Source organism: Stigmatopora argus, chromosome 14 (assembly GCF_051989625.1).
Source record: "Stigmatopora argus isolate UIUO_Sarg chromosome 14, RoL_Sarg_1.0, whole genome shotgun sequence".
In the NCBI taxonomy this organism is placed as follows: Eukaryota; Metazoa; Chordata; class Actinopteri; order Syngnathiformes; family Syngnathidae; genus Stigmatopora; species Stigmatopora argus.
In genome coordinates this window covers 15892775-15916433 of record NC_135400.1, presented here as the reverse complement: position 1 = coordinate 15916433, position 23659 = coordinate 15892775, and the positions used below count along the sequence as shown (strand labels likewise).

General features: G+C 42.9%; 1 protein-coding gene across 2 annotated transcripts; it reads left to right on the top strand.

The window, feature by feature from the left end:
* Positions 1-19: 19 nt before the first annotated feature.
* Positions 20-23639, top strand: LOC144087924 (peripheral myelin protein 22-like). 2 transcript variants are annotated; one of them, XM_077618048.1, is made up of 6 exons: positions 20-114; positions 14413-14566; positions 21740-21829; positions 22508-22601; positions 22666-22806; positions 23466-23639. In XM_077618048.1, the coding sequence occupies exons 3-6, from the start codon at positions 21752-21754 to the stop codon at positions 23621-23623; spliced, it is 471 nt and encodes a 156-aa protein (XP_077474174.1). In that variant the 5' UTR covers positions 20-114; positions 14413-14566; positions 21740-21751; the 3' UTR covers positions 23624-23639. The 2 variants fall into 2 exon arrangements, with proteins under 2 accessions (XP_077474174.1, XP_077474173.1); XM_077618047.1 differs by lacking the exons at positions 20-114; positions 14413-14566 and adding an exon at positions 21009-21170.
* The last annotated feature ends 20 nt before the right edge of the window (positions 23640-23659 follow it).

The following is a 23659-nucleotide window of genomic DNA, read 5'->3' as shown; positions in this document are numbered from 1 at the left end:
TTGTCGTCCCACAACGTCAGGAGGCCACTTTAGTCCTTTCGCCACGAAGATATAAACAAAAGACGTTTCCCGCAGCGTGGGAGGAAGTCATCCAGTTGCGGCCGGATCTTTCGGGTAAGTGCCAGCTCACCAAACATCCTTTTCAAACAAAGTCTCTGATTGGATATTACAGGTGGGAGAAATTTTTTAATATGTTGAAATGAACACAAGTGCAAAGTATTACTGTTAATTGCAAAAATGTCCATTACAGGAACATTTAAGTCTACTAGACTTCAGTTTAAGTAAATATATAAAAAGGGACTTTTGCATTTTTTAATGTTGAAAGAATGAAGAAAAAGGTATACTGGCGCTATCTAGTGTTGGGTGGAAAAAAAATGCTATTTTTGCACTGTTCAGTTGTATTGCACTTTATTTTCTTTAACCGTTTAGTAGGCAAGTGACCTTTTGGTGAATTTCACCTGATTATATTTTTTCATTATTCATTGTCCTATTTTAGCATAAAAAGGTATGAATAAATTCATTAAATTGAAATTGAACTCAAGATGGCTAAAAAACATTTCATAGTATTTTAATGGGTGTGCTGTAAAAAGTTCATTTGTAAAAAAAATAAAACTGTCATAATGGCTTGAAAAAAAATTCATAGTATTTTAATGGCTCTGCTGTAAAAAGTTAATTTGCCAAAAAAAACAACTGTCAAGATAGCTTAAAAAAACATTTCATAGTATTTTTATGCCAGTGCTGTAAAAAGTTCAGTTGCAAAAAAGCAAACTGTCAAAACAGCTTAAAAAAGATTTCACTATATTTTAATGGCTGTGCTGTAAAAAGTTCCTTTATAAAAAACATTTCATAGTATTTTAATGGCTGTGCTGTAAAAGTTCCTTTACAAAAAGCAAACTGTCAAAATGGCTAAAAAGAAAAACATTTCATAGTATTTTAATGGCTGCGCTGTAAAAAGTTCATTTGCAAAAAAAAAAAAACTGTCAAAATAGCCGCAAAAAAACAATTTCATAGTATTTTAATGGCTGTGATGTAAAAAGTTAATGTGCAATTAATCTTTCAGATCAGTTTTATTACAATTAAGTGCTATTATACTTGAAACAGGAGCATTTTTTGTTGATAACATTCACATTTTCATTTGGTGCAGCAAGTCTTGAATCGGTATAAACGTGTCATTCTAATTCAACAGCCACTGTGTTTCCACAACAGATTTAAAAATAAACAAACAATCCCCCCAGGTGCCATTTAGTTTCTTTTCCCCGATATGGAGGAAAAAACCTGACATTAGTTTTGCATTTGAATGTTTGTATCCCGCTTTTTTTGCTCCCCCGATTTCTTGATGTCACATTCCAGCGGCATCCAATTTGTCAATGGAGGCTAAAAATGTCATTATTCTCCGCCCGGTGATAACAGCAGAGCGTTTAAATTGATTTCTGGCGGTCAATACGCAGCAGCTGTGCCATTAATTGTGGGCTTTGTCGCCGTTATTCTTCTTTATGCATCGCTAGTTTACTTTTATAGTCTTGTTTGCTCTTCTAATTTAATGCTGTTGCATTTTTTTGGCCCCCCCAACTTCTTCCTGCAATATTCTTGTTTTCTGCTGCCATCTAGCGGTGGCACAAGACTCCTGGCGTCCAATCCATTTGAGCCGGGAGGGGCTGACATCTCCCACTAGGACTAGATTGGACATTAATGATTGCAATTCCCCTTATTAAGCGATTATAAAAATATATATATATACATATTTTACCCGCATAGGGTGCATGTAAAAGTCTATAATTTTCTCCAAAGTGGATGGGGTGCCCAATCAGTATGCACTTAATTCAAGATTGTGTAGATGTCGCTGTATGATGCTGACAGCGCGACTGACTGGGTACATTGCTTGCTGACGCGCTATATTTATATAGTGAAAAGGTGGACGGGTGAAAGGAAGGAGATTGCGCATATCATACTAAAAGAATGACAATATTAATAGGCGCCGATGACGTTTTTGTCTGCTACCAGTGACCGAGACGAGCTGGATTGGAGTTTATTATTATTTTTATTTTTTTTAACAAAAAAAAAATGTACTTAAAAAAATCCCTTACAATAGTTGTTATACGGTGCACACATAGACGCACGTGCGCACGTAGACGCACGCGCGCACGTAGACGCACGCGCGCACGTAGACGCACGCGCGCACGTAGACGCACGCGCGCACGTAGACGCACGCGCGCACGTAGACGCACGCGCGCACGTAGACGTACGCGCGCACGTAGACGCACGCGCGCACGTAGACGCACGCGCGCACGTAGACGCACGCGCGCACATAGACGCACGCGCGCACATAGACGCACGCGCGCACATAGACGCACGCGCGCACATAGACGCACGCGCGCACATAGACGCACGCGCGCACTTACACACGCGCGCACTTACACACGCGCGCACTTACACACGCGCGCACTTACACACGCGCGCACTTACACACGCGCGCACTTACACACGCGCGCACATACACACGCGCGCACTTACACACGCGCGCACTTACACACATATACACGCGTACACATACACGCGTACACGCGTACACGTATACACGCGTACACGTATACACGCGTACACGTATACACGCGTACGCGTACACGTATACACGCGTACGCGTACACGTATACACGCGTACACGTATACACGCGTACATGTATACACGCGTACACATAGACGCGTACACATACACGCGTACACATACACGCGTACACATACACGCGTACACATACACGCGTACACATACACGCGTACACATACACGCGTACACATACACGCGTACACATACACGCGTACACATACACGCGTACACATACACGCGCACACATATACACGCGCACACATATACACGCGCACACATATACACGCGTACACATATACACGCGTACACATATACACGCGTACACATATACACGCGTACACATATACACGCGTACACATATACACGCGTACACATATACACGCGTACACATACACGCATACACATACATATACACATTTACACACACACATACATATACACACACATTTACACACATACATATACATATACACACATACATATACACACATTTACACACACATACATATACACACACATTTACACACATACATGTGTATATATATATATATATATATATATATATATATATAAACAATAAGTCTTTTGAGTTTAAAGTGGGAAGCCTTTTTAGTGTCACGTGTATTTAATAAGCGTTGCATCATTTATTGTCCAATTTACTGTTGAATGACGCCACAGAGGTGAAAAGAAGCAATACTTTACTCCCCAGCGCGTGTAGTTCAACAGAACCCCCAATGGGAGGCGCTCTCTGGCTTTTGGTGTTGCATCAGGATCCCCAAGGGTGGATGGACACTGCCAAAAAAAAAACCTCTTTCCCCCATAAATTCCTTTAGCAGACTCGCAATCTGGAAAGAATTAAACAACCTGCCTGCTGTGGTGGGGAAGGTGGGAAGGAAGAGTGGGGGTCGCTGAGGAACCAGACAGGAAGTAAAAAAAAAAAAAAAAAAAATCAAATTGCGAGGAGGAGGAGAAAGAAAAAAAACAGAATCCAAGATTGTTCACTTGACGCCCCTTTTCGTCTGCTTTTTCTCCCTCTCTCACTTATTTATTTTAAACCGATTTTTTTTTTACCCCTCCCTCCTACACACACACACATACACACACACACACATAGACACAGACACACACAGAAACGCACACACTGATAGAGCAGACCACTCCCCGGGCATTTTATTTTATTTCTTTCAAGTTTTCAGCATCATTTTTGCAAGGGCTTTATTTTAATGGCTCATAAACAAACGGCCTGTGCCAGTGTGTGTTTTGAGATGCTTTCGCTCCAGGAGTTGAGAGAAATATGCATATGTGCAAATATTATTCTGAAGTTTTTCTGGCACTGCCTGCAAGATTTAAGTCCCAAAAAAATAGGAGACAAGACAAAGAAAAAGTCTCGGGCGGCGAGTTATTTTGGTTTCTGCGAGCGGTCAGCTAGGTTGGGCGTTTGTCGCTATTTGGCGATTAATCGATTGAAAAAATAACCGATAATTTCAATGTTGAACCTACAAACAGTCTGAATCAAAAGAAATTAGTGGTGTAAAAGGCATTGGTTGGAAAATTAATAAATTTGAGGGTAGATTAGTTCATTGTGGACTTTTTGTTGCCTGTTGGGTTTCAAGGTCGTCAGTAGAGGGCATCCATTCTCTGGGGGGTGCATGAGATGTTTGAGGCCGGATGCTTGTAGTTCACTTTGAGCTTGTGGTGCTAATTTTGACATGTATTTTTTAAACTAAAAAAGGAGGGCTAGTAATTGTATTTATAATTAGTAATTAATTTTATTTTAATAATGCTTTATGTAAATATTCTCTTATTTGTTTCATTTATTTACATTTAGAAGTAGAAATAAAAATGGGTCAAAAAACAGCAAATATTGCTATAATTTTGCTTGAATTTTTTTCATGCTTGATTTGGGGAGACGCTAAAAATGTTGCATAATTTTCTTTAGCGAGAAACAAGAAGTCGCGACATGATTGATGCTGTGGGCCGTCTCTGGCCCCCCGGCCTCGAGTTTGACACCCCATTGGCATTGATACTTTTAGGGTCAGATGAAGCAAACCCCCCAATCCACCCCCCCCCCCCCCCCCCCCCATCCATCACATTGTTCGTATTTGACTTTTGGTGTTGTGTGCTCGCGAACGAGCGCCGTTGTTTACAGAACACGAGTTGAAAAGCTCCGAGTGTGTGTTTGCGGTTTCCGCGTGAGGGTGACGCAGCCCCCCCGGACCCCTGGCACCCCCAGCCAGGGCGACCAAACCTACTTTGTGTTCACGTGTGACCTCATAGATCAATTCGGCAAGCGCCGGAGTCTCATCTACAAGGCTCCAAAAACCGGGCCGAGATGTGTTTTACAGCCAGAAATTAATCTAGCGGCATATCCGAGACTCATGTTTTATTCAAAAATTCACGCCGACCCCCCCAGCCCCCTTCCTCCTCCTCCTCAGATTGTGCTTTGCTCGGATCCACTTAGATAGATTTGACTGTATTTCAAATGCGATGACGCACTAAGCCGTTCATTAAAGGCGACCACCTTCGTCGTCGTCGTTTGTCTTTGTCAAAAATTCCGCAACGCCGCCGAATTAAGTCACCAAACAAACTTTATCTTTAGCAAACACTTTCCATAACGCTTTCTTATCCCCGACTATAAATAGTAAAAAAAAAATACAAATGAATAAATAATAACCCCGGCAGCCAAGTGGCTAGCACACCCGCCTCACAGTTTTGAGATCGAGGGTTCAATCTCTGAAGGGTTCTAACCTTCCTGCGTGGGTTTTGCGTGTTCTCCCAAGAGCCGCGTGGGTTTTCTCCGGGTACTCCGGTTCCCTCCCGCATCCCAATAATATGCACATTAGGCTAATTGTACGCTAAATTGTCTCTAGCTATAGCTTCTTGGCTGTTTATCACCTTTTGACCTGCGATTGGACGGCAACCAATTCAGGGTGTCCTCTGCCTGCTGCCAATAGTGGGCTGGAATAGGCTCCAGCACCCCCCACGGCCCTTGTCAGGATAAGCATTCCAGAAAATGAATTATGTAAATGTTTTATACAGTATTCACATTCATTTTCTGAACCGCTTTATCCTCATTACCCAATCACAGGGCACAATGAGACAAACAAACAATCCCTCATAGTTCGGGGCAATTTAGTGTCCAATCAGCCTAGCATGCATGTTTTTTTCGGAATGTGTGAGGAAACCGGAGTACCCGGAGGAAACCCACGCAGGCCCGGGGCGAACATGCAACCAAGAAATTTCCCAAATACGGGATGAAATAAAGTTCTAACCTAATTTAAATTAAAAAAAAAAAAACTCTACGTGTGGACCGACCCGGATTGGAACCCAGAACCCCAGAGATGTGAGCCAACGCGCTAACCACTCATCCGCCGGACCGCCTCAGTACCGTATTTTCACGACTATAAGGCGCACTTAAAAGTCTTAAAATTTCTCTAAAATAGACAGGGCGCCTTATAATCCAGTGTGCTTTATATATATTAAAAAAAATTAAATGTGTCATTCATTGAGGGTGCGCCTTATAATGCGGTGCGCCTTATAGTCGTAAAAATACGGTATTTACAAATAAATACAATTATAAACAAATAAAATATGCATTAACATACAACGGGCCATCTTTAAATTCCCAGGCTAATACTCTCAAGTTCTTTTATTCATTCATTCATACATTTCGCTCATTCACTAACATTGAAAATAGTCGACGTCCAATTCACTTAAACTGGGAGGAGTGGTTGTGAACGCTCTCGGGACCCGTGTCACCAGGTCGGGAGGGCCGGCAGCGATCGTCCGCTACGAGCCACTCCCAGTCGAAGTGAAGCGTCTTGGGCGGTGGCCAACAAGTTAAACAAACACCTTCAAATTTATTTATGATATTTTTTTAAAGGGGTTGAACTCCATCTCGCTGGCCTCCCGAAGACGGCGAGCGGCGTCCTTCTCACGAGCGCTTTCGCAGTTTGACCTAAAGGCGGGAATGTGTCATCAGGTTCCTCCCCAAATGTGTTGAAATGTCTTTTTCCATCTTGCAAAACCGCAGCTGCTCGCCGCTCAAAATGGCCCATAAAAACTCAACATACTCGAAAGGATGTTAAATATATTTTTTTTTATGGCTTAACATTTTTCAGTAGAATTTCAATCTCCCTGCAATCATGTCTCCCAAGCTGCGAAGAAAATTAATATTTTTGACTATGACATCCTGTGTGGCCGCACATAGCAGAAATAGCGACGCTGCCCAACACCAATCATAACAAAAAAAATGGCAGAAAATACCAGGTCGTTTTTTTTTACGTTAAGTCAACGTTTGCGGTCGCGCAGGGCTTTTCGTGTTTTTTGTGAAAATACACCGTCGTGATATAAATATACGCGCATGCATGTTTCCAAATTCTGAGGGTTCCTTGTTTTAGATCCCAAAAATGGAATTTAAAAAAATGTGTCCCCTTTTGCAAGAGTAGATTTCCGCCTAGCAACCAAATTCAAAGCATCCCCATATTTTTGATCTGTGACCTTTGACCCTTTCCCTTCCCCGCAAATTTCAGGAATAATCATGTTCATTCATTCCTTTCTTAACCTTTGACCTCATTTCCCTGAGTTCAACCGAAATTTTTTAATTGTGCGGGGGAAACGTTTTCAAAGATTTCGGTGCAGATTTTCCCCAAAAGAAGTGATCCTCCTTTTTTGCCTTGAGCGAAGAAACAATGAGTCACTTGGCTCAGCTTTTCCATTTTTTCCGCCTTGCGAACGGCCGAACGCGTCCTCCTGAGGTCTGGCCTCACTTCCTGTCAGCCGCGATGGCGGGATGACGCTTACGTAGCGGGGTCATTCCGCGTGCAAGGCTACCTCTACGTACAAAATATGCGGGTCACGTCTCAGGATACGAAAGAAATTCAAGTTACGAAATTCGAGCCAAATGGGATTACAGTTCCGGCGTCCTGTATTTTATTTTGAAAGTGGCGCGATAGAATTGCTCTCACATTGGCGAGGAGGGACGTACGACGCCATGATGCTTTTCTTGTGCTTTTGTTCGGAGGGACAGAGTTCTAACGTGTTTTGATTTTTGAGTGTGAGCGCCAAATTAGTCTGAATTTATCATTTTAAGTTGTGTGTTTACGTGCATATGTTTTAAATTGTGTTTACGTGTTTTCAGTTGCCAAACGTTTGTATACACTTAGAGAATGTTTTTATTTATAATTATGGCCTAAGAAATGTAACTTTTTCTCTTTGAGTTTCAAACATATGCCCTACACAATTGCTATTCTATTTTGATCCTTTTTAACGAGTTTTGTTGTACATCTTAAAAGCTCTATACCACAGGTGTCAAAGTGGCGGCCCGTGGGCCAAATCTGGCCCGCCGCCTCATTTTGTGCGGCCCGAGTAAGTAAATCATGAGTGCCGACTTTCTGTTTTAAGATCAAATTAAAATGGAAATTATAGATGTATATTGTATTTCCTGATTTTCCCCCTTTTAAATCAATAATTTCAATTTATAATCCATTTTTTTCTTTGTTTTTGTAGTTAAAAAATCATTGTTTAAATCTAAAAATATATTTAAAAAAAGCTAAAATAAAAATTATTTTAGATCTTTAAAAAAGAATATTCAGGGCTTTTAATCCAGTTCTTTTAATCCATTTATAAAAAAATATCTAAATATTATATCTAAAATGGTCCGGCCCACGTGAAATCAAGTTGACACTAAAGTGGCCCGCGAACCAACCCGAGTCTGACACCCTTGCTCTAAACGGTAGTTTCAATCAATTAGATGCAAAATGTGTCCCTCCTTACGAAAAAAATTCAACTTACAAAAGTACTTTTGGAAGCAATTAATTTTGTAAGTAGAGGTAGCACCGTATTCTATTTCAAAACCCCCGAAGAACAAAACGACCATAACGGAAAAGAGGTTCGCCATTCGAAGGCTCGTATCGAAGCAGGCGGGGACGCCGATTTCGCTCCGCGCCAAATCTCGTGAAAGAAACCCGCCCTCGTGGGAACTCTGGGCTCGACAGTAAAAATACAAGACCGTAGTCCCACGCCGCGAGCCATGAAACGGACCGGCGGGGATCTCGGCGCCACCCCAACATGGCGCACAATGCCCTCCTTGTTTTAGTAGACAGCGCACGCCGACCGCAGAGCGCCTCGCCGCGGCGCTCGCCAGGAAGCCAGGGGTCGCCAAAGGTCACATGCCGTAAAGCCGGCGGTGAACTTTGAACTTTCGGGCCCCCTCGCGCTTTATCTTCTCGGAGGCCGAATGCTGTCGTGATGGCGAGTCCGGAAATGGCCGTTCAAGGCGACTTATTTTGAGATGGTGCTTATTAACTGCCATTGACAGTGATAGATGTCCAATCCGTTTGCGTAGGGGAGGGGCCGGCTTCGATATTTCCTGCCAGCCTATCCCTGCGGATCAAATTGCGGCGAGCAGACATTTTTAAATGCCCCAATTTTTTTAACGTTCCAAATGGGAGTGTCTCAGATGGGCCGTGTTTTTTGGGGATGTCAGTTAAAACTAGTTTTTACTTGGCTTTTGCGTGGGGGCGTTGCCACTAAAAGGGACTAGGACACGTTTTTCACTCATTTAGTTAGCGCTGTTGCTTTAAGTTGATTTATGTTGTCATAGTTTGGTTTGCGACCAGTCCAGACTTACTATATGTACACTTATTTTTATTTTTTCATTGTAGAAAGTATGTTGACATCTGTGAATATCTTTGGTCATTTTAATGAGAATATAGCTCTATTTATTTACATCTGGCTAAAAAGTAATAGACATTGGGGCTGCTTTGCTTCTTCACGACCTGGTCAATGAATTCTGCTCTTTAAAAAAACTGAAATATTTCAGGATTTTTTTTTGCATCTTGGGCAAACAAGGATTACATTTTTGTTTGCCGTGATCATTAGACGAGCTAAAAGCCTTTTGTGTCAGGGTCAAAGCTTACAACACCCAAGCGAATGCCTTTTAAGCTGGTGATTGGACTTGAAGGTACCTCCTTGTACTTTTCCCCACATGCACAAAGCTGTAAAAGTCAGCTAGGAAGACTACTTAAAGTGATGAACAACTTTAGGATGCACTTTCTGAGAGTGTTTTCCACCTCCTTGAAACCGTCAAACTGTTATAAATCACTTGAATGGAAGTCAGGCCTGATCACTTCATTTTTTTTTAAAAGCTCCGTATAGGGTAAAAGGGCCGCATTTTTGGATGAGCGAGGGAACGCTACTCGCTATCGGCGGATGCTCGAAATGAAGTGACCCGGACTCTGCAAAAAATACGATAAAAAATTGCGAGGGTGTGGTGCAGGGTGAATAAAATCAGATTTGACGTGAAAACAACACCGAAGTAGAAGCGGAGTGGGCGTCGCCCTAAGCCCCTCCCCTTTTTTAAATACTTTTGTCATATGCGCTCCAAAAGAGGCCTTCCTCCCTCCCGTCACAATTCCCTGTACGAAAACGAGAGGGGCAGGGGGCGGGGCTCGCTTCCGGCCGAGCCTTTAAACGGCTCATCGGATTGGGCGGAGCGCAAATTGATGCCATGTGTGTTTGTGCTCGTATTATTTGGTATTTTATTCATCTGCAACTCCATTTTCATCTCAGCAATTTGTCTTCGTTTCTGCGCCATAAAATAAAATTTTAATTAGAATTTAGTTTTCGTTTAAGCTAAATGGGACGTCTATCGTCGTCAATTAAGCTAAAGTTGATCATTTGCTGATATTTAAATTTAAGTGTTAGGAAATTTTGGGGGCGTTCTCAGATTTGAGTCGTGAGATGAAAACAAACGCGAAAAATGGAAAGTCGAGCAGGGTGGCGGGGTGCTGGAGCCTACCCCGGCAGCGGACTATGCGCGAAACTAGTCAGCCAATCAGTCGTAGAGAAAATAATGTTTCAACAACAAATAGCAAGTTAGTCACGCCAAGCACGTCGATGGCAATTAAATCTTAATACACTTGATTGATTGATTTATTTGATAAGGGATAGCACATATTAATGAACATATTTATATTCATGTTAATGAACATATATATGTAAATATGCAAGATTGTAGCCATGGGCTAATTTTCATGTTTAGTCCCTTGTGTCGGTTGAAGCTAAATAGTGACGCACACTAGAAACAAACACGCACTTACACACAAGTAGTGATGGCAATTTTGTTTGTCTAACAGCCAGGCTTTAAGATGATTGGCCAAGAGGTTCAGAGACGGTAGTTCACGTATGCTAATTGGTATCGAGTTCCAGGTATGAAGGAGTTTTGGCTAATTTAGCATTGTTTTTGAAGGGAACTACACAGTCACCTCTAGAGCCAGCCCTTGTTGTTGTGTTGGAATTTCTTTTGTACAAAATCTTGTACACTAAGTTGGCATCTGCATATTCAACAGTATTGTTCCAGTTCAGGCATTTGTGTTTATTTTTTTATATCTGACAGTGGTGGTGCGTTTTTGGCTTTCTGTCCAATACTTTCAAAGCTTGCTTAGAAATGGCTTCAATTGGTTTTAGTGTTGTTTTGCATCTGTGAGTTCCTGTTTTTTTGTCTTTCGTGTGGACATATAGTCATATAAATAGTAGTTATGCATGCATTCATTTTAGTTTTTGCATCTGTTTGATCTCTCTCTGTCTTTTTTTGTAAAGTCTGTTTCACTTCCTGGACCCGTTAACGTCTGTTTCTCCAATAGATGCGTAATTGGGTGGGGCAATCTCAAATACTTGCATGTGATTGGTTAAAACAATACAGGCAGTTCAAAATGTCCACTATTTTGTTTTATTGACATTTTGGGGGGGTTGATTGTGAAACAAGATCTTTCCGCCGGGAAGGAATTGATCAAACCGTCAAGAATTTAAGTCGCGCTCACTATTTTTAGGAGAAAAAAAATACTTTTTTTGTGCGGGTTAGTCAGAGCGATTCCATAAAGCGACACCGCCGGTAATTGGAGACAAAAACCGACAAGGAATGGCCATTTCTCGGGCGCCCACGTTGCCCCGAAAGAATGGGAATGCGGGGGCGTCTTTGTGGGATGGTCCAGGGGGAGGGATCAAATGGATAAATCACAGTCAGCGAGGGTGAAAGGGGGGCGGAGCAAGAGGAGGCATGCTTAGCTAATCAGGCCTCAGTCCAGCTGGATCGCAACTGCGGGGCCTGCGAGGGGGGGAGGGGCCTCGGGAGTTGAGGTCACCTCTCACTTCCCCGACGCCGTTTACGAGCGGCTACGCGCGAGTGGGCCATTTTGCGGCCACGGGTACGCTCGTATTTAGACGGCGCCGCGGCCCCGCGTGCTTGAGATGCCTAGGGCGAGGCCGATGGGTGGGCGGGGCGCCGTGCCGTGTGTAGTGGAGAGTGTGTGGTGTTGTGTACGCAGACAAACACTTTTTAGCACTGGTGCGCTATCACGGGCTCGGCACGCAGCTGGCGAGAGGGTGGTCGACGCTAGCGCGTCGTAGCGAAGAGGGTTTTCGCGTGGGGTCGTCGTTGACCTTTTGGCCGGGCGACGTCCAATGGGGAAGGGCGAGGAGAGGCGATCCAGGGGGAAATGTTTGTGTGGTGATTTGGGATGTTTGTTGTTGTTGTTGTTTACAGATATGGCAAGATATAAAAAAAACAAAAAAACAACAGTAATCCCTCGAATACCGTGGTTAATGTAGACCAAACATGGTCGCGATAATCCAAAAATAGCTAAAGTGGCTTCCGTTTCTGAGTTTGCGTTGATTTTTATGAACTTTAAAAATATATATATATTTGAAAATAATTAATAGCGTAAAAAAATTGAGAAATAATGAATTCATGATAAGTGAAGATGCGATTATCGATGGATTACTGTACATTTAATTGGTATCGGGCTGTATTTTAAAAGTAAGACTTTCAAAATGATGTGAAAATACACTTGAATATTTGAATAATATAAACTTAAGATAACATTTAGTCCTAAAAGTGCTATTTTTTTCAACATGTTAACCAGCCAGTTTGATTTTTGCTATGTTTTTCCCCTGTGTGATCGACCTGTCCGTCATTGCTCTTTAAGTTCACCTGTCGTTACTCCGCCCCCTCTCGTTACTCCGCCCCCCTCGCGTGCGACCCAGGTGTTCCCCTCAAAATCAGTTTGGATGATAATTTCGAAAGGGTAAGTTACACTTTCCAGTTAGCATTTAGCATACTTTACGACTTATATCAATGTTATTTTAGGGCGCCGTGTACCTTTTTAGACTTGTTTTAATGTCCTTTTTACCTGCACATCTCATTTTTCCCCCCCAAAATAGTTGTATTTTCTGCCCTGATTTTCTTGTTGTCATCAAATCGTAACAACAACGGCTGCTTTCAATTAGCCCATCCCATCCCCCGCACGTCAGGGCGGCGCCTCCACGCTCTCGCCGTACTGTATATACGCAGAAACGCGTGAGTAAATATACACGACATATGGCGAGGAATTTGCCATACTTTGTTAAGTGGGAGGACGGCCGCATTCCACGCTTCTCGGCGCTTTATGGCGAGGCGACGCGTTGGAGGAGGCCACGCCCTTTTCCTCGGAGGAACTTGAGCGGGACACGTGTTGGGTGGGGATGGGAATGGGAATGGGGGAAAAGGGGGTGCCGTAGTGGGGGGGTTAAGGTCTCATCTGGAATGCATCAGGCGTCACATTGCATCCCTCATCAGGCCGGAGTGGGCGTGGCCTCTCGTCCAGCTGTTGCGTCTTCTCACGCGCGCCCCCCAAAATTAATGTATACATTGGACATGTCAATTTATGGGCGCCAAACTGTTTTTTTATTTTTTTTATTTTTTTTAGCTCCTCCCTCATTGGTGATGATGTGGAACATCTGCTTTTTTATTGGCCTTTTGGACACATCTTGAATGATGAATGGCGACAGATGCTTTGTTTATGCTTTACACTTTAAAGGCAATAGGAACATTTTCCCATACTTTGTTCGCTTATTTTCCACGTTAAGTGTTTACAGTCAAAACAGCAGAGCGCGTAGAGTGGTGGGCGGAAAAAAAAAATGGCTGGAACGCACGCGGGCCGCCATTGACGGAGCTATACGTCCAATCGGAGAGGTCGGGGGAATCGGGGGAAGGGCCGTGTTTGGTGTTATCTAAACAGAAATGTGTTGATAAAGCAGATGAGGAGGTAAAAGTAGAAAGAGTGTTGAAATGCTGTTTTTGCACCCTGGCGATGGAATGCCGGAGCCACACACTGGCCTGGCATTTTTTGAGGGTGCGTAGGCGGGATCTTGAGAAAATACCGGGCGATCTTACTTTAAGGCGTGTAAATGTGTAAATCTTATTATCTTATGCCATAAAGACTTTTTCTTTTCGGCAAACTTTTTTTTTTCCTGGAATTTTTCTAGATAAATTTAAATCTTTTTTTTTTGCAGGAAAACACTATTTTTAACAACAAAATGAAATGACATAGGAATTTAAAAAAATCTTTGCATCACCAAAAGATAACAGTTGAATAAAAAGTGACCTGTGGATTTTTTTATTCATTTCAAGCCATTGCAATTCAAATTCAAAAGCCTTTATTGTCATCATACAATATAGTTCTGTTATGACAAAATAAACAAAACAACCAAATCAAACAGAAGTTAGTCAAACACAATTTATTAAATCCCGCCCCTTTTGCATAATAAAACATAACATTTTTTTTAAAGTTCATTTTAAGGTTCCAACAATGCAAAGGAATAAAGATTATATGAGGTCATTTTTTTCTCTATCAACAAAAATATACTATATAATAATATACTAACTATAGTATCTTATACATGATATTTTGGGAAATTTTATGATACCATATGCAATTTTTTGTTTAATAGAACCCAAAGCATTTCTAATTCAAATGCTATGTTTCACATAGGTGGCCTAGCGGATGAGTGGTTAGCACGCCGGTCTCACAGCTCTGGAGTCCTGGGTTCGAATCCAGGTCGGTCTATCTGTGTGGAGTTTGCACGTTCTCCCTGGGCCTGCGTGGGTTTTCTCCAGTTTCCTCCCACGTTCCAAAGATATGCAAGGTAGGCTAATTATATGCAAAATACCTAGTAGCTATGTTTGCTTGTCCTTTGTCTCTACGTGCCCTCCGATTGGTTGGCCACCGTCAGCTAGGATAGGCTCCAGCACCCCCCACGATCCTAGTGAGGATAAAGTGGTTTAGAAAATGAATGTTTCACCTATAAATTTTTAGCTGTCCAAGAATTTTGCTATTTTCGGTTGTGGCAATTTCATATTTCTCTACAAAAATGTGTCACGTTTACCAAACAAGTCCATTTTCCCATTCTGTCCTTTTTTTACGGCACGTGTCAAAGTGGCGGCCCGGGGGCCAAATCTGGCCCGCCGCATCATTTTGTGTGGCCCGGGAAAGTAAATCATGAGTGGCGACTTTCTGTTTTAGGATCAAATTAAAATGAAGAGTACAGATGTATATTAAATTTCCTGATTTTCCCTCCTTTTAAATCAATAATTGTATTTTTTAATCATTTTTTTCTGTTTTTCGTTCAAAAATCATTTTGTGAAATCTAAAAATATATTTTTTTAAAAGCTAAAACAAACATTGTTTTAGATCTATAAAAAACGGAATATTCAGGGCTTTTAATCCAGTTCTTTTAATCCATTTATTAAAAAAAAATCTAAATATTATATCTAAAATGGTCCGGCCCACATAAAATCGAGTTGATGTTAACCAACCCGAGTCTGACATCCTTGTTTTACGGTATGTTTAAGTGTAAAAGAGACGTAAATACCAACTGTTTGCCGTCAACGGAAGACCCCAAAAACTTGTGATAACGAGCTGACAAGTTGATTTTTTTCTTTTTTCTTTACTGGGAGTCGTGGTTGGGCCGAAGGTGTTCGTTTCCAAACAATCTGGCCAGGAATTCCAAACAGTTCGCGCCGCTGCTTTGATTGCACGGGACGTCCTTCTCGGGCGCCAGGTCACGGGCCGGCCGGCCCCGTCGGGATGACGTGGCCTCCGGCGGGAAGCCGGTGGCTAATGACCGGCACATGTTCGCCATCAGCCCGCTGCCACGTAACCTAAGAGGCGGGCGGTCAAGGCGTACGCGCTTGATTTATGGTGTTGTCACGGGCGGGCTGGGAGGGGCCCGCCATTGCTCAGCGGAGAGAAATGAAAGCCGCTCCCTCAGCGGACGGAATGGTCCGGTTCGATTCCCCCGGCCGAAGCTCTCCGGAGCTTTCTTTGCCGTCGCGGCTCATTTGCGAGCTTCCAAAGGTGGACGTGTGTGACTTTTCTGCTTTGAAGTCGCGCTGCCCGGCTGCGGGTCGGCCATTTTGCTTTCCCTTTTGGTCAAAGGGAAGGGAAAGAAGCCCTAAAGCCTTATTTTTTATTTAAATGAGGATACTTGTAGAAATTATGTTGACATTTGTGAATATCTTTAGTCATTGTGACATTGAGAATGAGAATATAGCTGTATTTATTTACTTCTAGCTAAAAAGTCATAGACACTGGGGCTGCTTTGCTTCTTCACGACCTGGACAATGAATTCCACTCTAGATTTTAGCACCCGGCAGCTGATTGGTTAGCGTGTTGGCCTCACGCTTCTGTTGTCCTGGGTTCAAATCCATGTTGTTTGACCTGGAGTGTGGAGTTTTTATGTTCTCCCTGGGCCTGCGTGGGTTTTCTCCGGGTACTCTGGTTTCCTCCCCTGGGTTCAAATCCATGTTGTTTCACCTGGAGTGTGGAGTTTGCATGTTTTCGCTGGGCCTGCATGGGTTTTGTCCGGGTACTCCGGTTTCCTCCCTCGTTCCAAAAACATGCATGCTAGGCTAATTGGATGCCAGATTGCCCCTATCCAGCGGTGATTGGTTGTTTGTCTCCTTGTGCCTTGTGATCGGCTGGCCACCGATTCGGGGTGTCCACCGCCTCTGTCCTGAAGTCAGCTGGAATAGGCTCCGGCACCCCCATCACACTGATTTTTTTTGTAATGCCCATGCTAACGTTGAAACTAAATTAGTTTCAAGTGGAAATGATCTGAGATCAGATGGAACAAAAGCCCACACCCACTGCAGAATTGTTTGGACACCCCCGCGACACTTTGCAGTTAACAAGCAAGTGCAAGCGTCTCCCGCATGTGACCCGCCAGTGACCCAATTTTTCCCGGGATGGGCTTTTCCACAGGTGAAGGATCACCGAGGCGTTCCCTCATTTTTCCTCCTTCCCAGCTTTTCTGCTAAGTCCATTCCAGCCCAATTCCAAACGCTTTACTCCATTCCCTCAAGAGTCCGATTAGAAAAAAACTTCAGATCCAGACCCAGAAATACACAAACAAAAAGTGGCAAATTGCCCATCACAGGCGGAAAAAAATCCGTTCTCACAATTGAAGCGAGAATGAGGTCGGGGATTTGAAAATGCTTGCGATTTTTATCGGCAAGAGCGATGGCTTGGTGGGCCTTCCATCATTCCTTTGCGTTCCCTCAAGTGATAGATCTGGCTCCAGCTGTTTGGCGGGGCTCAGTTGGGCCTAGATTGGAAGCCCAGTTGAACGGTCCCGCAGCCTCCGTAATCCTCGCACGTGTGGAAACCGGATCAAAAGCTCTCAGTCTCGGTGTACGGCGCAGTTCTGCCCATACAAGAAGATGGAATAGGAATGTACTATGAATGAAATATTCATGTACATATATTCACCTTGCCCTGACCAAACCGAAAAAGTGGGTGGTGCCGACCTTCTGGGCTGGCGTGGAATACAAAAGGGAAAAGTCTGGCGCCGAGGTGGTCTCGGTTCGATTCCGGGTGGATCGTGCCGAGGTGGTTTCGGTTTGATTCCGGACGGCTCGTGCCGAGGTGGTCTGGATTTGATTCCAGACGCATCATGCCGAGGCGGGCTCGGTTCGATTCCGGGCGGATCGTGCCGAGGTGGTCTCGGTTCGATTCTGGGCGGATGGTGCTGAGGTGGTCTCGGTTCTATTCCGGGCGGATCGTGCCGAGGCGGTCTGGGTTCGATTCCCGGCAGATCGTGCCAAAGCGGTCTGGGTTCGATTCCGGGCGGATCGTGCCGAGTTGGTCTGGGTTCGATTCCGGGCAGATCGTGCCGAAGCGGTCTGTCTCGGTTCGATTCCGGGGCGGATCGTGCCGTGGCGGTCTCGGTTCGATTCCGGGGCGGATCGTGCCGGGGCGGTCTCGGTTCGATTCCGGGGCGGATCGTGCCGGGGCGGTCTCGGTTCGATTCCGGGGCGGATCGTGCCGGGGCGGTCTCGGTTCGATTCCGGGGCGGATCGTCCCGTGCTTTGTGTGAAAGTGTCCGCGCCAAAACTGAAATCGCGCAACTATTTGCACATCACTGGTTTTGCTAGCCACTAAAATGTGTCATTTGGCTAGCCATATGTCGGCGAACACGAGTCGGGGTTCATCGATGCCCTCTGATTGGCCAAAAGTCCTTGTAGTTGGAAGAAGCATAACGATACGAGCACGTCATTGTTTATTTCCCTAGTTGACCCCGCCCAGGCCATTTTGTCCAATGATTGAAGGATGTTTACAATCCCGTCTTGCTTGCAAAAATTGCAACGTGACAAGAAATGGCAGCAGAAAAGACCAATGGGACAATTTGACATTCCCCAACATCAAAAAGAATTCCATAATCAATTGGATGAGTTTAGTCAAAAAGCAATAAAGCGGATGTCAAAATTCCTTGGTCCTCACGGAAAAGCAAGAATGTCCAAGCAAAGCAAGTCCCAACTTTTGGCCCGGTTTCTACGACGACCTCCACGACCCCTAGGGCAATATTGTAAGCATAACTGGGGCCTTTTGTCATTTCTCCAAATCTCCTCGCCTCCCAGTCCAGCTGTCGGGATTTCCTCAGCGCATCTTATCTTCGGCCCTCATCCAGTAATCCCATGCGGACCCGACGCAGGTGGAGAGCGCCGCCCAAAGGGAACAACGGCGTTCTGGCGTGACGGGATTCTTATCGCTTGACCTAATGGTGCTTTCCAATAAACCCGAATCGACGGAACTGAAGGCCATTTTGCGCAAACAGTAAGAGATTGCGTGACGTACGACAAGCCGTTTGCGCGACTGACCTAAACAGCCGGTCGCCATCCCACAATAAGTTAAGGCGTGCCGGGTTCGGATTTCCCCGCACAATGACCCGGTCTTTAGTTACTTCCAGACTTGCCTGGATGTGGAGCAATTGTGTTGTCACCCGCTGGGCTTCAGGGAGAAAATACATATTTCACGTTATAACCCAACCCCCCCTCCTCCAAAAAACAAGTTGTATTTAAAATATTAAAAATAATGAATACATATTACTACATACATATTTTGCCTTTTATAATTGAAGTTTTAGTTTTCATCTCTTTTAGCCTAACATGGCTTGGTTTTTACCAACGTGTTAGCCAAAATGAATTAGCAACATGCTATTCCTACACAGCATTAGCCCTTTTTAGGGGGAATTTTTGAAGAAAACCAAAATCCATCTGTCTTTACCAACATGTTAGCCGAAATATATTAGCAACGTGCTACTCCAATACAATATTAGCCCTTTTTAGGGGGAATTCTTGTAGAAAACCAGAATCCATCTGTCTTTACCAACATGTTAGCCAAAATATATTAGCAACGTGCCATTACAACACAATATTAGCCTTTTTGGGGGGGAAATCTTCAAGAAAACCATAATCCATCTGCCTTTACGAACATGTTCGCCAAAATATATTAGCAACATGCTATTCCAACACAATATTAGTCCTATTTAGGTGGAATTCTTGATGAAAACCAGAATTAATTTGTCTTTACCAACATGTTAGCCAAAATATATTAGCAACATGCTATTCCTACATAACATTAATCCTATTTTAGGGGAATTCTTGATGAAAACCTGAATCAATCTGTCTTTACCAACATGTTACCCAAAATATATTAGCAACATGCTATTCCAACACAATATTAGCCCTTTTTGGGGGGGGGGGAATCTTCAAGAAAACCAGAATCCATCTGCCTTTACGAACATGTTAGCCAAAATATATTACCAACGTGCTATTCCAACACAATTTTAGCCCTTTTTTGGGGGATTTTTTTAAGAAAACCTGAATTCATCTGTTTTTACCAACATGTTAGCCTTAATATATTAGTAACGGGCTATTCCAAAACAGTATTAGCCCTATTTTGGGGGAATTCTTGATGAAAACCAGACTCTATTAGCAGCGGCTTTCCAATTAATGAAGCTTGAAAATCCCACACTATGCGGTCTGTCACGCCGTACACTAGTTTTGTTGTGTTTGCATTCTTCCGCTAATCTTGGTATGCTGTTCCTGCAACAGAATCATAGCATAAGCACACACTGTTACATCACGTAGCGTGTAGCGTAGCGGCACAAGGCACCGTCTCCACCTGACAACTCATAACGAGTCATGCACGTCTTCTCTGTTTACACTTAGACGCTGCAGGAATCCACGTGACGAGCCAAGTTACGAATTGGAGTGGCACGCACTAAAATGTAAGTTGTATTTTTGTGGGGCAGTTTTTCAATTGATCACAAACCAAGAATAAACGTTATATGTTGAAGTAATAGTAAAATGAATAACAACAGGCAAAGTAGGCACCTGTCATGTCACATTAACAGTAAAAAAAAACATAACTATCGCCTAAAAAACACCACACAACAATCTGTAGGTGCTCAGAGCAAAAAAAAAATACATTTAACTCAAGCCAAACTCTGAAAAAGTGTGATTTATAGTCCAGAAAACACGGCACGTCGTCTTTTTAAAGTCACTTTTTGTTCATTTGACTGTAAACCTTGTAATTTATAGTCCGGAAAACACGGCACGTAGTTTTTTAAAAGTCACTTTTTGTTAATTTGACTGTAACCTTGTAATTTATAGTCCGTAAAATACGGCACATCGTTTTTTTTAAAGTCACTTTTTGTTAATTTGACTGTAAACCTTGTAATTTATAGTCCGGAAAATACGGCACATCATTTTTTTTAAGTCAATTTTGTGAATTTGACAGTAAACCTTGTCATTTATAGTCTGGAAAATATGGCACGTCGTTTTTTAAAAGTCACTTTTTGTTCATTTGACTGTAAACCTTGTAATTTATAATCCGGAAAATACAGCACGCCATTTTTTAAAAGTCACTTTTTGTTCATTTGACTATAAACCTTGTATTTTTTCTCTTAAATATTCTATATACCATCAATTTCACTTTAAAAAAATGTACTTTATCTAATCTCAACAGATTAAATTGATATCCAGGTCTGATTTATAAGATTTCCCCCTTGAAAGTTAGGAAAGTAAAATGCATGACTGATAACAGTGGAATGTGACAGTTTGAGTCATATAAATGTGTTTTTAATAGAAGCGCAATAACGGAGTACATGGAGAAACACGCAGATCCTGCTGAGTGTTACCCAGATGAGTTGCTTGGGCGGGAAGAGGTTTAAAAAAATAAAATAAAAAATAAAAAAATAAATAAAAAAGTAGTGGAGTGGGCTTGGTAGTGACGTGCAAGCCCCTTCAGGGCGGTGTTTTACGGCCCAGAAAAAGTCCGACTGGGGCGTGAGAGCCACATCTGGAATCGAAACGAGCGAGCGGGACGGCTGGAAGACCACTTCCACGGGAACTAACAAGTCCACAATTGACCACACTTTTGCCCTTCTACGGAACCGTTGACCTTTTGTAAGTTTGGACCACTTTTAGGACGTTTTGTGCCGTTTTACGACCATGTTCGATTTGCCATATTTTCGGTCTCTTTGCCTCCAGCAGCAGGGATTTCCCCTTTCTGGACTTTAACTCGTTTTTTGGGGGATATCTTTAAAATCAAAACGGACGATTTAAGGCCAGGCTTTCATTTTTTGGGGGTGCTTTTATTGAAGTTTTGAGTTTTCGAGGTCGGTGTCGTATTTCTATGCGGACTTTTGGCGGGCGTCATCACTTTTTTTCCACTCTAAAAGTTGGACATCATGTGGTTTAAACTTACTTTTTGGTCGAACAATTGCATGTTCACATTTTCCTACCTCGAATGGGGGGTAAGGATGGAAAGGAAAACTTTAAAGGAGACATTTCCTCGTAGTTTGCACTTTTTGTGTGGCGAATGTAAGAGGATACAACCTCGGAGAAGTAAACATTGCGGTCTAGCGTAACAAGTGGTGATTTGTCGCCTCCTATCGGTGAAAGCCTGTAGGTGCATGAAAGTTCTTTTTGTGGGGGAGTTTGAATGTCACGTTTCACGTTTTGTTTTCTTGTAGAAATACTTGAAAATGCTGCTCATTCTGCTTGGAGTGCTCATCGTGCACATCATCATCCTCATACTTCTCATTGTGTCCACAGCAGCAAGTGTAAGTTTTTTTAAATTTATCTATTTTTATGACTTTTTATGATCCTTTTAAAAAATGTTTATGTACAATTTTGAATGGAGGATAATTGGGTATTTTAGAGGTGTTCCAATAAGGTTAATACCATTTTTTTTAAACTATTAGTAACACGATCACATTCTCAGTATGGCTATTAATAATTGTAGTATTTGAAAATATTTCTTTATATTTCTTTAAAAGCTACTGTACAAACTATTGTTTGCAACCCTAAAAAAAAATTGCATTTGGACTATTATTTTCTCATTGCATTATTTTGATAACCAATTCAGTTTAAACCACACCCAAGTTTTTAATTGATTGGCTGCAGTTGATGTCGATAATTGTCCAAGTTATTTGAACTGGGAGGGATGGCAGCCATGCCAGCTGTCTCTAAGCAGAAGGATGAAAATGTGAATGAGTTCATGATTTACAGTTCATTTTGATTTTTTTAATGGTTACATTAAAATATATAAAAATTATAGTCACAACACACTCCACTTTTTAATGTATTAAAAACCATGTGCATTCTTTTCACTTTATTTCCATATTTTATACGTTGTTATTTACTATTATTTGTTCTCAAGTGTTTCAGAACTTCTGTAAAAAATGTGGTGTTTCGATTTTTCAAGAATCGCTTTTATTTCATGTTGTTGCGTTGTGTAGGCCTGGACTGTAGGGGGCGACGTCAACAAGGACTTGTGGTACAACTGCTTGACCAATGACCTCGCGTACCAGTGCACTCCGGCCAGCAATGAAGGTTTGCCGCTTTAATTTGGGACTGCAAAGTGGGCGTGTCTCCATCGCGTACATGTGTTTTGCAGATTGGATCCAAGCCGTGCAGGCCCTGATGATCCTGGCCGTGCTCTTCTGCTTCTTCTCGCTGGTGGCCTTCGTCTTCCAGCTCTTCAAACTGGTGAAGGGCGGACGCTTCTTCTTCACCGCCATCTTCCAGATTTTGGCCAGTGAGTACGCACGCCGACGTATCCGGGGCGGGGTCGCCGCCGTTGCGAAATGCTAACCGTGTCGGAATCGAAAACGACGACGCTAATGTCATATTACACGTAGAAAACAAATTTGATTAGATTTCGTCCAAAACAAGGTATCGGGGAACGCCCACTTTATTTTTCAGCAATTCTGGTTGTGACATCACAACAATCATTTCTAAGAGAATGGTCAAAAAGAGAATAGAAAGCCTATCTAAACATGCTCTGGGTGTGTCAGCCTAGTTTAACATGCTAATGGTTTCTGGGTGTGTCAGATTTTCTGTGGGCGTGGCCTAATCCAATGAAAAGGGATGACAACCGTATTTTTCGGACTATAAATCGCACCAGCCCAAGAATACACTGAGAGGAAAAATAAGTCACATTTTTTAATGTAATCAGGAACCAGGAAGCAACATGCGTTAAAGTAACAATAGTACATATGGAGTTTATATAACACTTTTTCATATAACTAGAGTATTAAAACATTAAAAACGACATAACAGGCTGTCGTCAATCAGAAAAAAAATGAGTCAACTTGAGAATTAGTGGCCATTTGTGTTCAAAACATGGCCTCATTTTAAAGTCAATTGGCGTCGAATTTCACGGCACTCAAGTCAAGCCAACCTGATGTTCGGCAGGTCTGTTCGTGATGTGCGCCGCCATCATCTACACGGTGATGAGAACGGACGACGTGCCCGAGTCGCGCTTCGGCTACGCCTACGTGCTAGCCTGGGTGGCGTTCCCGCTCAGCCTCGTCAGCGGCCTCATTTACATCGTGCTGAGGAAGAAGGAATGAGGACGGAGGGGGGACGTCGGAGGGGGAACGTCGGAG